The sequence below is a fragment of the Haliotis cracherodii genome, unplaced genomic scaffold (genome assembly GCF_022045235.1).
Source record: "Haliotis cracherodii isolate W230 unplaced genomic scaffold, xgHalCrac1.p SCAF_6, whole genome shotgun sequence".
NCBI lineage: Eukaryota > Metazoa > Mollusca > Gastropoda > Lepetellida > Haliotidae > Haliotis > Haliotis cracherodii.
In genome coordinates this window covers 19,304,465-19,320,152 of record NW_027266319.1, presented here as the reverse complement: position 1 = coordinate 19,320,152, position 15,688 = coordinate 19,304,465, and the positions used below count along the sequence as shown (strand labels likewise).

The window sequence follows — 15,688 nt, the reverse complement described above, 5'->3', positions numbered from 1 at the left end:
CACAATTAACTAGAATGCTTCATATCTACAAATATATATATAGAAAATTGCATCAGTGTGGTTTATCATGTACAATGCTTTCTTACGCTTGGTGAGGCAGACTGAAATTGAACATTAGGATAACGTCAGCAGGGATAAAAGAGGTCATACCAAAGAACTTTATTTACTAGTGGAAAAATCAGACATTCCGATCAACCACTACAAGCCCCGGCCGGTGTTTGCACTTCTTTATTTAATCATTACGCTTTTTTACCCTAATAATATAAGTGCTTCCCCGTGTGCGAGATAGGCTAAAGTCGGAAAGCGCACGTTAAATCTCCGAGGTACCTATCTACCAGAACTTTATTTGCTGTTCTGGTCATACATAAATATATGTAAGTTACGTACATGGGGAGGCTACATTATTTACAGCTTACAGCAATATAGTGCAAATATTATGTTCAATAAAAGAAAACGTTGATAGATCTATAACACACTTTTTGTACTTTTAAACAAACTGTGGACTTTTAAGACATTTTCGCTTATTGTAATAACATCTAGCTAACCAATCATGTCTATCTATGAAATCTACAAGCATAGTTGCTGTCAAACCTAAAAAAACATATACAGGGAGGTAAGTTTTGACTTGCCAAGCACCTTAAGGTGAGTTTACTTTTAAACTGTCAAAAGCTATTGTCCCTTCAATACTAGTATAAGTCTGGAAGCTGTCTCTCGGACTGTTATGAGTTATGATGTATTTTATGATATAACTGGGGAATGTTCAAATTAGTTACTGTCATTTAATCCAACGTTCTAACTGTCAACTGTCTCAACAGGATCATAGGTTTGGTTATATATCTCCTCCCTGTCTCTATGTCTTAAGTTGGTAATCGGTAACTGCGGTCCAAATGTATCAACTTATTCATCTATTGTTGCAAACTTGACTGATTTAAACATATCTTATTGATCATGAACTACTCAGTCAGTCAAGCACCTGTATCAGAAATTTAAAACCAGCCATGTTTCATGTAGTCCCAATATCACTGAAAAATGCCGATGTAACGTGACATATAAATTTACTCACAGACAATATATTTTTCGTGAGAGTGAAGCACAATTTTATTAAAGTTTTATTAACAATTTCATAAACTATAATAATATTAATATTAAAATTCATCATCACTTGCCAAGTGTATGAAAATGTCCCCATTTGGGAGATGTCACATATAAACAAGGATTCGAACTAAATTTGATCGTCTTTGACACTGAGGTTTATCCCCACTTTGCCAGCAAACTGCAGAAGATTAACAGTGAGTGAGTGAGCATCGTTTCTATGTTTATACAAGAAAAGATGTCATGCCAAAAACGCTCACAGTAGTTAGTGAGTAAACTCACAACCTGTCATGACCTGGTTGAGTGACTTCCTCCAATCAACATGAAAGGATTACCCACAGAGAAAGAAAGGATTAAAGTCACCCATAAATCTTCTCCTAACGTAGTACTCCAACTTCTAAATGCCTCTCAAAGAAGGATTAAAATCCTAAAGATATCCTATCTACGTGGTATAGGTACTCACAACCTCTAATAATAAACTGTTACGTTTGGTATCCCCAGCAATACTCACCATGGTCATTGGGCAAATGTAAAAATCACAAACCCTAACGAGATTCTGTCAACATGGTCACACCCGGTGATTGTGAAGATCTCAAATTCTATCAACTGTCAGACAGCATGGCTGTTCATATTCATTTACAACATCCTCTTATAATTAGTATAAAAGTGTCCCACACAAAACCTTCTTTTATTTATTCTTTCAAAATACAACACAGAAAGTGGGGTGTGGGGAAATGGGACATATTCCTACGTGAAATAATGAGACATTAGTAGTGGTGACGGCTATATCATAATTGTACTGTCTAAAGCATAAATTTGGCGAACGAAAAACGTTATATTTGCAATCAAATGGAATGACTCGTGTGGGCAAATGAATATGTTCGCAATCCACAAACAATCATTTTATTAATGGCGAACATTTACCAACCCGCGACAATCGTGTCAACACGGGGGTTCCCCTAGCAATAAACTCGCATCTAAATTCACTACTGTTCTACTGTCGGCTAGCCACAATGGCTAGACTGGACCCTAGTGGAATGGTTCATGCCATAAAAGTCTAGCAACCGAACACTAATTAAGATGGGCCGACCTTGTATTTACGGTCTGGTGAGCACAGCTCAATGGCCGCTCATTAACTCAAATTTCACATCTCACTGTTTTGTTTTATCTCACTATTCATTTGATAAATTTGTCAACTTCAACTGGAACCCGGTCCCGTGTTACACGCGTGGCACACGCGTGTGCAACAGGTTGCACACGCGACGCACACCCGTTGCACACCCGTGTCCAACGGGTGCTCACCCCGTGTGCAACCCGTTGAGCACCCGTGTCACATGCGTGTTACACGCGTTCTCAACGCGTGTTAGGGGAATGAACTTTTAGGCAGTAGTGTAGGTTTAAGTGAAGCTTTGCAGTAATAGTGAAAAGTCATATTTATTAGAGCAGTAAAACATATCAGTATAGGGGAGAAAAACCCAGTTATTTTCATCAATTGATATACAATGTTTGAACTTTATTTCTTGAACTAGTCATAAGTGCTGGAGTAAACGCTTAGACTTCATCAGTGCTTCTGATAACTCACAAAGTCTGTAGATAACTAAACATGAAATACTCATGTATGACTTTCATGCACATGCTTACAAAATGAATGTAATTGTGTCGGAAAGAATTAATTTCAACCTGTGAAAATACTAAAGGAAACTTCATTGCAAAATCGCCCATGCTTGCCGTAAAAGGCGACTATGCTTGTTGTAAGAGGCGACTAACGGGATCGAGTGGTCAGGCTTGCTGACTTGGTTGATGCATGTCATCGATCCCAATTGCATGGATCGATGCTCATGATATCAATCACTGGATTGTCGGGTCCAGACTTGATTATTTACAGACTGCCATCATATAACTGAAATATTGCTGAGTGCGGTGTTAAACAACAAACAAACAAATTATGACAAATATTATTGTTAGCTGTGGGATCTGATGTATTATTGTCTTTTTACTATATATTATTGTTACCTGTGGTACCTTGTGATGATGCATTCTGTTACCTGTGGTACCGTGTGATGATGCATTCTGTTACCTGTGGTACCTTGTGATGATGTGTTCTGTTACCTGTGGTACCTCATGATGATGCATTCTGTTACCTGTGGTACCTTGTGATGATGCATTCTGTTACCTGTGGTACCGTGTGATGATGCATTCTGTTACCTGTGGTACCATGTGATGATGCATTCTGTTACCTGTGGTACCTTGTGATGATGCATTCTGTTACCTGTGGTACCTTGTGATGATGCATTCTGTTACCAGTGGTACCTTGTGATGATGCATTCTGTTACCTGTGGTACCTCGTGATGATGCATTCTGTTACCTGTGGTACCTTGTGATGATGCAATCTGTTACCTGTGGTACCATGTGATGATGCATTCTGTTACCTGTGGTACCTTGTCATGATGCATTCTGATGCCTGTGTACCTTGTGATGATGCATTATGTTACCTGTGGTACCTTGTGATGATGCATTATGTTACCTGTGGTACCTTGTGATGATGCATTCTGTTACCTGTAGTACCATGTGATGAAGCATTCTGTTACCTGTGGTATCTTGTGATGATGCATTCTGTTACCTGTGGTACCTTGTGATGATGCATTATGTTACCTGTGTACCGTGTGATGATGCATTATGTTACCTGTTGAATTAAGATGACAATTTGTCTTGCAGTAGTGACAGATCCAGCCATTGAGGAACACTTCCGAAGATCCTTGGGCCACAACTACAAAGATTCTATCCAGACCAAAACAACAACCACAACTGTCGCTGCTGCCACTGCCGTGCATGCTAACGTCTCCATCACAGGTGGGTGAAGCAGCGGTGGCAGCTTCAGACTGCAGCATGTGCGACATTCGCAGATCCCGAGGCAGGGTGCGCTCCCCCACCCATCCCATTTGAACCATAAGAAACATTCATACATTCAGAAATTTTTGGGTGATCAGAAATACTAAAAGATAAAAGTATTTGGTGGGAAGTAGGGATAGAAATTTACTAAGAACATCTCCCAGCCTGAAATGTGATAACATAGCAAAACAAATTGAAATTCTACTGGTGCTGAGGGTACCTTTCACATTAACAAAAATTACCAGGGCTAGTGCTAATTTCCATCACTGGTGATAGGCTATATTATTATTATCCCCCGCCCCAACGAAGTTGGCAGGGGATATAGAAATGGGTTCCATCCGTGTGTGCGTCCCGAAATCGTTTCCAGAGCATAACTCAGAAACCGTTAAAAATTTCTCTACGAAACTTTGCATGTCTATCAGACTCATGCTGAACTGGTGCCTTTTGCTATTTAGGAATTTTATCAATTTTTATTTTTTACGTTTCCATGGCAATAAGTTGGACTTAGGTTCTATAAGGGTGCTGTTCGTTTCTATAAGGGTGCTGTTCGTTTCCGGAGCGTAACTCAAAAACTCTTAAATACTTTCTTACAAATCTTTGCATGTCTACCAGACACACACTGAACTGGTGCCTTTTAATATTTAGCACTTTTAGAAATTTTTATTGTTTATGTTTCCATGACAACAAGTTAGACTTAGGTTCTATTATAGGGTGGGTTCACTTATGGAGTAAAACAAATAAACTGTTAAATATTTCCTTGCCAAACATTGCATGTCTATATATAAAGCACATACTGAACTGGTGCCATTTGATATTAAGGAGTTTTAGAAATGTATATTTTAGAATTTCCATTACGGCGGTCTGTAAATAATCAAGTCTGGACCAGACAATCCAGTGATTGATATCTTGAGCATCAATCCACACAGTGACATGCATCTACCAAGTCAGCGAGCCTGACCACCTGATCCCTTTAGTCACCCACTCATAAAGACAACTTTAACTTAAAAACATTATCCAAACATTTACATGTCTGTGCGACACCACACCACTTGTTATTGTGAATAATTGTGATAAACAGGGCCTTCCAAAAATGTATAATGTCCGGAAATACATAATCTGATGATATCAGGAAAAGGACAAATAAACAATTCTCAAAATATATATGACCAAGAAAAAACATGGATACATTACACACTTGAAACTGTATGGAATATATCTGACTGGTTTCAGGCTCAGTTGACGATCACTTTGCCAAGTCGCTGGGAGACACAACGTGGACGGCCATAAAAGCCAAGTCGGACCCAGTCAAGGACATGTTTGCCGGCTCAGTTGATGACCACTTTGCTAAGGCATTAGGCGACACATGGTTAAGAATAAAAGCCGAGAAAGAGAGCAACTGTCACGGATCATCTTGTTCCTCGCCGTCTGGGTCTCCCCCACACGCCTCCATAGTGACCACATAGACGCAGCAGCAACTGCTCAGGTGGTTATAGTGCAAGGGAGGCAACTCCAAAAACTCTCAACTCCTTGCAGCTGTGCCATGTAAGGGAGATAACTCTGTGCCATGTGTTGGCCGGCCACCTATCATACCAAAGAGGCAGGGATATGCCATGACACTCTCTGTGGTTTAGCACACTCTGTGCTTACAAGTTCCATTGATTGCAAGCGTCTTTATTGATGTGTTGTCTTGTCACACGGCCCTGTGAAGCCCACGGTTCCCACACAAGACATTGACGATGTGGTTGATGTTTACAATTTTGAAATGGCAATCAGTGTGTACATATGGAAGAAGATATTGTATGTATGTAACGTTTATGATGGATTTCATGAGATTCCCATGTCGTGACATGAAGGTGGCAAGCCACCACTATTTATGAAGGAAAACACTGTGGACTGATTAATCAGTCTTGTTTCAGTTTTGTGTCTCAGTCGGCTGGTGAAGCTGACATTCATTGATTATAAAAAAAAAAATATTTAACTGTTATATATGAAGAATATAACTTTCAGATTATACATTCATATATTTGACTATTGTTAAAATGATTTATTGTATTGAGTAATTGACGGACATATCGGCCATGCCTGCCCAAGGCCAGGTCACTTTTCATGTCTATTACTGTTTATATATTCATGACACTTATAAGGTTATCAACAGGAGGAATGGACTGAACATTTCTTATGCAGGCCAGCGAAGGAGGAATATTAGGGCATAAAACAATTTTCTCATGGCTTATTGTTATGTATTGTGGTACATGTTGTAATGACAGGCTGAGCTCGGCAAGTTGGCAATCGTAGCGTGTCTGAATTTGATCATACACAAGAACACTACTCTCATCTGACACTACTCATGTTTTGTCATCTAGACCAGTTTAACAGTAACTGACTGGGCACCTGACCACGAACCTCTTTATTGCTACAAAGATGGGTTATGACACTGTCAGTGATGGTGTTGTGACACTGTCGGTGATGGGGGTGTGACACTGTCAACAATGGGGTTATGACACTGTCGGTGATGGTGTTGTGACACTGTCGGTGATGGGGTTATGACACTGTCAGTGGTGGGATTGTGACACTGTCAATGATGGAGTTATGACACTGTCAGTGATGGGATTATGACACTGTCAGTGATGGGATTGTGACATTGTCAATGATGGAGTTATGACACTGTCTGTGATGGTGTTGTGACACTGTCGGTGATAGGGTTGTGACACTGTCGGTGATGGTGTTGTGACACTGTCAATGATGGAGTTATGACACTGTCTGTGATGGGGTTCTGACACTGTCGGTGATGGTGTTGTGACACTGTCGGTGATGGTGTTGTGACACTGTCAATAATGGGATTGTGACACTGTCAATAATGGGATTGTGACACTGTCAATGATGGGGTTATGACACTGTAAAATATGGGGTTATTACACTCAGTGATGTCATGACACTGTCAAGAAGTCATAACACTGTCAATTATGGGGTTATGACACTGTCAAATATGGCGTAAAACACTCTCAGTGATGTCATGACACTGTCTATGATGGCGTTATGACACTGTCCCAGACACACACTCATACAACCTCAGTGTCAAGATCACAGGACACAAAATGTGCAATTTACAACTGACACCTCAGACCATTAAAAACATTTCCTCAAATCATGTATATATGTCCTCGTTATTAATAAATATATTCTCACTGATTAATAATACCTGTCTATTTGTCTGAACAGAGAGAACAAAAATAAACATGTTTTACCATTACAGTTGTACATCCAAATAACAATTTGTCTTAAAACTAGATTATTTCCACCTCAACCCAACAACTGAAGGTAGTGGATGTGACACTCTGGTGGTTTAGAGCTGTGTAACTATATTCACAACAACTGACTGTGTGTGTTGTCTGTGAACAGGGATTAATTAGCTTCCAGTTGGTAATGACCTGGCTGTAATACTGACTTGTTTAACTAGGTACAGCTAGAAGTGAAGTTAACTGGGACAGCTAGCAAAAGTGGGGTTAACTGGGACAGCTTAGAGGAGTGGGGTTAACTGGGGACAGCTAGGAGGAGTGGGGTTAACTGGGACAGCTTAGAGGAGTGGGGTTAACTGGGACAGCTGGAAGGAGTGGCATTAACTGGGACAGCTAGGAGGAGTGGAGTTAACTGGGACAGCTAGGAGGAGTGGAGGTAACTGGGACAGCTAGGAGGAGTGGAGGTAACTGGGGACAGCTAGGAGGAGTGGTGTTAACTGGGGACAGCTAGGAGGAGTGGTGTTAACTGGGACATCTAGGAGGAGTGGTGTTAACTGGGGACATCTAGGAGTGGTGTTAACTGGGACATCTAGGAGGAGTGGTGTTAACTGGGGACATCTAGGAGGAGTGGTGTTAACTGGGGACATCTAGGAGGAGTGGTGTTAACTGGGACATCTAGGAGGAGTGGTGTTAACTGGGGACAGCTAGGAGGAGTGGAGTTAACTGGGACATCTAGGAAGAGTGGTGTTAACCGGGACAGCTAGGAGGAGTGGGGTTAACCGGGACATCTAGGAGGAGTGGTGTTAACTGGGAACAGCTAGGAGGAGTGGTGTTAACTGGGGACAGCTAGGAGGAGTGGAGTTAACGGGACACCTAGGAGTGGAATTAACCAGGACAGTTAGGAGGATTGGCGTTAACCGGGACAGCTAGGAGGAGTGGGGTTAACTGGGACATCTAGGAATGGCGTTAACCGGGACAGCTAGGAGGAGTGGAGTTAACTGGGGACAGCTAGGAGGTGTGGGTGCCTAGCTACACATTGCAGTATTGGAAGTAGAAATGCATACATCCTTTAGATTATCATTTTGAGATGTAAATGATATACATGTATTCAAATTCCAATTATTTTTTGTGAAATTTATATACAAGATGAATATACGTATTCAAATTCAAATAACCGGGACAGCTAGGAGGTGTGGAGTTAACTGGGGACAGCTAGGAGGAGTGGAGTTAACTGGGGACAGCTAGGAGGAGTGGTGTTAACCGTGACAGCTAGGAGGAGTGGAGTTAACTGGGGACATCTAGGAATGGCGTTAACCGGGACAGCTAGGAGGAGTGGTGTTAACTGGGGACAGCTAGGAGGAGTGGCGTTAACCGGGACAGCTAGGAGGAGTGGGGTTAACTGGGACATCTAGGAATGGCGTTAACCGGGACAGCTAGGAGGAGTGGTGTTAACTGGGGACAGCTAGGAGGAGTGGCGTTAACCGGGACAGCTAGGAGGAGTGGGGTTAACTGGGACATCTAGGAATGGCGTTAACCGGGACAGCTAGGAGGAGTGGAGTTAACTGGGGACAGCTAGGAGGTGTGGGTGCCTAGCTACACATTGCAGTATTGGAAGTAGAAATGCATACATCCTTTAGATTATCATTTTGAGATGTAAATGATATACATGTATTCAATTTCCAATTATTTTTTGTGAAATTTATATACAAGATGAATATACTTAACAACTTTTAGGGAGACATTTATACTGGTACAACACTTCAGAGACAGCTGCGAAGAGAAATAAAATATGTACAAATATTAAATTTGACATGAAGCAGAAGATGTGTCGTGACAACATTGCATACAATTTGCATGACATCTCCAAGCAACATTCAGACCTGAAATAGTAGAACTACTGTATTCGACATAATAAGCACCCACGACGATATTTGGTAATATATTGGCTTGTGAACAATCCAAATTAGCACCCCATCTGATTGATCAATGTACACAAGACTTATTTATTCATGTATAATACACACTCTTGTGTAATATGCATCCTTAATTATGGGCAATTAAATTCTTGAAAAATATATCTGTCGCGTGTAAACATTTCAGGCTGTCAGCATAAACCATGAAATTTACGATCTTTCAACTCTGTTGGGTTTTTTTAGCCAAAATATTCTAATAAGAGCCCCCTATTTCTAATTTTGAGAGCGCTCTGGGCGTTTATTATGTCGATTACGGTATCCATATCAGCAGTAGAGTGATGCAGATACTTTGAAATGAAAATAATAAATTGACATTTTTTTAGTCTATTATTAATAGCATGGGTAACTGTTGTTTGAGGTGTGGCTTGTTTTCATGTTGTTACAGTGTTTACATGTTTAGTATGTCAGTTGCACAGTTGTCTTGTTAACCTGAGATAACAGCCTCTGTGAGATATACTGATATACAATGTAGCATTATGTTCCAATATGAACAAAGGTGTCAGCCTTCCTGTTGTGAGTTGTTACACAGTATTTATCATATGTATACTTATCTAGGAATGCAGGTGAGGTAATTATTCAGACAATCACAATGTTGGGGTTTCTTTCCAGAAGAAATTTTCCATGTCTTCAAAAGCAATACAGTAATCAAATTCAGTCATTTTGACAAGGTACATGCCATGTTTAACGGTGTATTACCGTATTCGACGTAATAAGCGCCTCGCTCTAATAAGCGCCCACGGCGATATTTGCTATATATTGGCTTGTGAACAATCCCAATTATCACCCCTTTCAATTGATCAATGTTCAAAAGACTTACTTATTCGCGTATAATACGCACTTGTGTGTTATATGCACATTTAATTATGGACAATTAAATTCTTGAAAAATATATATCTGTCATACATAAACATTTCAGGCTGTCAGCATAAACCACAAAATTTATCTTTCAAAATAATATTTTAATAAGAGCCCCCCATTTCTAATTTTGAGAGCGCCAAGGGCGCTTATCACGTCGAATACAGTATTGCTCACCGTTCCATAAAGAGATCTTAGCGCTAAGACGATCATGACTTCCTTACTTAAACATTGACTTGGGACAAATGTACTGCTTAGCAGTGTAGGGCTCTGTTCTGGAGTGCTATGTTCCACGAAGTGATCTTGGTGCTAAGACGATCGTAACTCCCATATCTAAACATTGACAGAGGAATTTCATACCACTTTGCAGAGTAGGCCTGTTTTCTAAAGTTGGATGTGTTGCACAAAGTGATCTTAGTGCTAAGTGAATGTTGAAGTATGGGTGTTAGATTGTCTTTGCGCAAAAAGCACTTGGTGAAAAGGAGCCCTATCTTAAACTTGAAGGCACTCGCCTGTCACATGACACCTGCATGTTTTATCATAAAAACAATTGTTGAACTTTTCAAAGGATTGAAGCAAGGCGCTATGGTTTTTTTTATTCCTTATTCACTATTTGCACAAATTATGTTTGTAAATTTAGAAATGTACTTCATGATCACTGGTATTTTGTAACTAAGACTTTGTTGTCATTTCGGTGTCTTCTTTAACATGTAAGTGTATGCCAAGACCAGAGAGTGGTCTGTGAGTGTTGATGTTTTTAATGAGAATAATCATTGTAATAACTGCTTTATGATAACAATGTATGTAAACCAGTCTACCCAATTTAAGAAACGATCAATATGCCATTGACAAAGATTTATTTTTGAGGTTAATTACCTTTATAAAAAACTATAATACAAATACAAATTTAATAATATATGGTAAGCATATTTCAGTCAAATGTCATATATTCTTGCTTTTTCAATAACAATTCAGGGTCTACATTAAACAAGAAACTGAATTTGACAAGTCTTAAAAGTGGAATGAAATTATGACGTATTCCTCTTCCTACTAATATTAAATGTTCTTGTATTAGCCTGTACAATGCATCATTAACGCCGTAATATATAGATTTCCTCCAATTAGTGCAAATCATTCGACATACCCTCTGTTGTGTCAGAGGGTCAATCATATATATATTTGATTACCGCTGGGCGGAGTGTTAGCATACATAACCTCATATGATTGGCTTGTCTGTTGATTGACAGTTCAACTGTCAATATGATTGGTTGACATAAGTAGCACATTATGAATGTTGGTTTTCTGTTGTAAAAGCCACTGCCAAGTTCTCAAGGGTAATGGTGGGTTTTAACTTATTTTGCGATGTAAGTTGTTGACGATAGTGATCACTCTTGACAAGCCATTAGTGGTACTGGTGAATTTAATGATCATATAGTTACCTTAATTTATTTCTAGTCCATTTCACACTAAGCATTCCTGTTGAGCATCGATCATACGTCTGTTTGCAACTCCGAGACACGATTGTAAGAAAGTGATTATCAGATTCTAGTCTTCATTAGGCCAATTAAATTAATTTAAATAATTAATTCTTTTTCATGATCACCCTCAAAATTATTCAACTATTTTTATTATTTTTTAGTCTTATCCTCCAAATCAAACTTTTATATATATTAACCTGGGATTTCATTATGAGTCCAATACGAGAGAGACTTAAAATAAGAACCATTTAATGTTGTAACATATCCTCAATCTGTTGTAATGTGAAATTATATGACAAGTCTCAAATTTTCCTTAAAAAGATTTACTCCCAACAATAAATATGTTTCAACAAATTATGAAATTGATTTTTTCATTTGCCTTTTTTTTTTTTTAAACTGTCCTCTTCCAGGGAGATACCTCTGGATTATTCCCCCTGATGGCGGGCCTACCACTCAGATTTCATGAATGTATGCATGCTTCATTAATGACATATGCCTATGGATTGTCACATACAAACTATTTGATCATTTATGATTCGTTCATTGAAACATGACTTCCAATCATTGTTTTAAGACATTTTATTTCAATGGTTGTTTTAATAGTTTCCCACTACAAATAGAAAATGTGCTCATGAATGGATTTCCCATAGTTTTTCAAACTTTTCAGTATATTGATACAAGACCACTGAAATATCTCCTTGCGTTTTAAAAATGATTAACTGATCAGTCTTAAATATGTTGACAGTCACCCCCATGTTCTAGCAAGCTTTAAACACAATTTTTGTTATCTCAATGTAGATATATTATAATTTCATAGAGGCGATTAAGAGTTTAAAAGTCAGAAATATGTATTATATTTTGTTAGTCTGAGGACGAAAACATTCCCGTGTTATGATTCAAAGACTGAAACACTAAAAGTATTGTTTGTTTATGTTTGTGATTTAGGTGCCCAAGTTTTTGTTTCAAATTGAGCCATATCTCCAGGCAGCAGTGAGCGTGGTGCTACCCACGCTGTGTTGTCTGTGGTCTTCACTGTACAGTATATTGTGGATATATGTACATATTCTGTTGTCATGTTTATATTCTCGATGTACAGTCAAGCTCAATAAAGAATCTCAAATAACATTGGTGATTGTTGTCTGTAGAGTATGGAGATCTGAGTGTACTCAGCAATAACCCAGCTTTATGACAGTGGCATGGATATATTTGAGTATGGATGAGACAATCAAGTGATCGATATCATGAGCAATGTCCCAGGCTGTTTGGGTACGATGACATGCAATCAACCAATCAACTATCTGATTAATATACTTGCCTTGTATGACAAGTATAGGTTGCAGGGGGACCTAATCTACCCCTGGGGTGTTCGAGAAAGTTTTGCTTTGTTTGTTTAACGTCGCAATCAGAAATATTCCAGTCATATCACGGCAGTCTGTAAATAATTGAGTCTCGTCCAGATAATCCAGTGATTGACATCATGAGCATTGATCTACGCAATTGGGATACGAGGACATGCATCAACCAAGTCAGCGAGCCTGACCACCCGATCCGTTAGTTACCACTTACAACAAGCATAGTCGCCTGTTACAGCAAGCATCGGCTGCTGAAGACCTATTCTAACCAGGATCTTCACAAGGTAGAATGATAAAAAGTAAGCAAATTAAGTTTACCACTGTCTGCAACAGCACAAGTGGTCATGCTTGGGGCAGATGATAATGTGAGCAGTGACACCACCCGTCAGACAGTGTATTTAATAATTGTAGCTTACTATGTGCCTTCCTGTGTGCTCTATGGCTAGAGTGAGTGGGTGAGTATTGTTTTACTCCGCTTTTAGCAATATTCCAGCAATGTCAAGGTGGTGGACACCAGAAATGGGCTTCACACATTGTATCCATGTCGGGAATCGAACCCGGGTCTTCGGTATTACAACGCTGTAACCACTAGGCTACCCGACCGCTCCTCTGTGGCTAGAAATAAACCAGAGGTTGAATGTCAGCACTGGTCCAAGCTGTCACAAACCAGTGACTGAGAGTGTGAGCAGTGATCCATGTAGCTCAGCCTTTGTCTTTCCAGGGAGCCATTAGTGGTCCAGGGGTTCAAGCAATTCGTCACCTCCCTTCACCATGTAATAACTAACGAATGGTAATGTATTATGAACTTGAACATTATTTTGGACTGGACAGCCTACTAACCTACCAATAGATCCCATCTTCCGAGGCAAGGGAGTTAACTGACTATAAAAGTCCAGTTTCTCATGGAAAGTAAGTGCATGTAAGTGCATGTTTACACTGATTATAAAAGTCCAGTTTCCCGTGGAAAGTAAGTGCATGTAAGTGCATGTTTACACTGATTATAAAAGTCCAGTTTCTCGTGGAAAGTAAGTGCATGTTTACACTGATTATAAAAGTCCAGTTTCTCGTGGAATGTAAGTGCATGTTTACACTGATTTTAAAAGTCCAGTTTCTCGTGGAAAGTAAATGCATGTAAGTGCATGTTTCCACTGATTATAAAAGTCCAGTTTCTCGTGGAAAGTAAGTGCATGTAAGTGCATGTTTCCACTGATTATAAAAGTCCAGTTTCTCGTGGAAAGTAAGTGCATGTAAGTGCATGTTTCCACTGATTATAAAAGTCAAGTTTCTCGTGGAAACTGGACTTATATAGTCAGTTAACTCCCTTGCCTAAGGGAAGATGACTGATCCAGGTCGAAATAAGGACAAATTACATCACAACAGATTGATTTTTTATTTGTATTGAATTTCGGGAAGAAAATGAATTCCTCAAAATAACAAATAAAATAACAGAGGTATAGATGAAAATACTACATACATCTGTCACGTTCTACACTTACTAGTGCAAGCTGCAAGCCAGATGAAATTTACTCAATGTTAAGTTTTATATGTCTTCGAAGATATTCAGTCAATTCAATGGGGCACGGTGTGGATGTTTAAATATTTTACACAAAACACAAATATCAAAATAACATCAAAATTATCTTCAAAATGTATCCGCCATGGTAAATCCTTATGAAAGAAAACAGCTCTATGTCAACAGGAAATAAACTGGTTTGTGGATTACAGTCTTGTTTGTTTTCAATACCATGTTGATGTAGTACCGAGAACTTGGGTATGTAAGCAGGTCGGAGGGAGGTTATATGTTAGTGTGTGGTTTAAGTGTTATGTGAAAGGACTTAGGTAGCATTAGTGATTACAAGATGACAACAATAATAAAACATGCACTTGCAAATACAGGTTTGGCACATAAGTTCGGGTTTTAAGACACATATAACATGTTCTCCATTTTGTAGAATAACTGTCTTACATTTGGTATTTTTTCATTAAAGATATACCTTCCATTCAGATCTTATTTTTTCTCTTCTAAGCTGTAAATATTCACTGCATGTTATCTATTAATACGAATGATGACATATGCAAGAAAGCCATCCTTAACAGACACTTTCTTTCAGTACAGTTAAGCACTTACCACTTGAGGACGAATATCAACAATTTATCCTCGATTGCATAGGTACAGTGAGAAACAAATAAATCAGACACGATGAAGTCAATGATAAAGTCACTACAAAACCTCCGAGAATTTGTTGTTTAAAGAGCGTTTCATGCACAATGGCTATATGATACGTGGTACGTGAGGCTATTAATACAGAAAATGTTCAACTCAAGAACCTGTCAGGTTAATGTCGTTCTTTAAGGCCAAAAGGTTAAGGTCATTTCCTAAAAGCCTTTTTGACCTTGTTTGTAATGGCAGTGTTCCCAGAATCAAAATTTGCCAGAAAAAAATGAAACAGTTCTTGGGGTTTTCATAGTGATCACTTCTTTCAATGCCATAACTTGGTTAGTCTGAGAACATGGGCAATGATTCCTCATGCTTTGTAGATCCTCTCTCTGGTCTTCCAGATGACAGGAACCTGGTTCATCCTTAGCCTCGTTCTGGAAGCTCTGGTGTCTAACATGGCTGCAGTTGTGGTTTATGCAAACTGCCACCGACAAGAGAAAATTGAAAATAGATTGCAAGATTCCAATAACAAAATATGGAAATGAAACAAGGAAATAATGTCATGAATATCCCTCGCCCTTGCTGTATGGATATAGTCACCGGTCGTGTTTAGACATGTACAACCTCTCATAGTACATGCTATTTATTTTACATT

The 15,688-nt window shown here is 39.1% G+C and overlaps 1 protein-coding gene across 2 annotated transcripts in view; it reads left to right on the top strand.

The window, feature by feature from the left end:
- LOC139444621 (transcription cofactor vestigial-like protein 4) overlaps positions 1–7,969 on the top strand; it is a 107,212-nt gene extending 99,243 nt beyond the window's left edge. For both annotated transcript variants that reach the window (XM_071225533.1, XM_071225532.1), the window contains exons 4-5: positions 3,808–3,942; positions 5,212–7,969. In XM_071225533.1, coding sequence (XP_071081634.1) covers positions 3,808–3,942; positions 5,212–5,444 — 368 coding nt within the window. In that variant the 3' untranslated portion in view covers positions 5,445–7,969. The remainder of the gene's footprint in view (positions 1–3,807; positions 3,943–5,211) is intronic.
- The last annotated feature ends 7,719 nt before the right edge of the window (positions 7,970–15,688 follow it).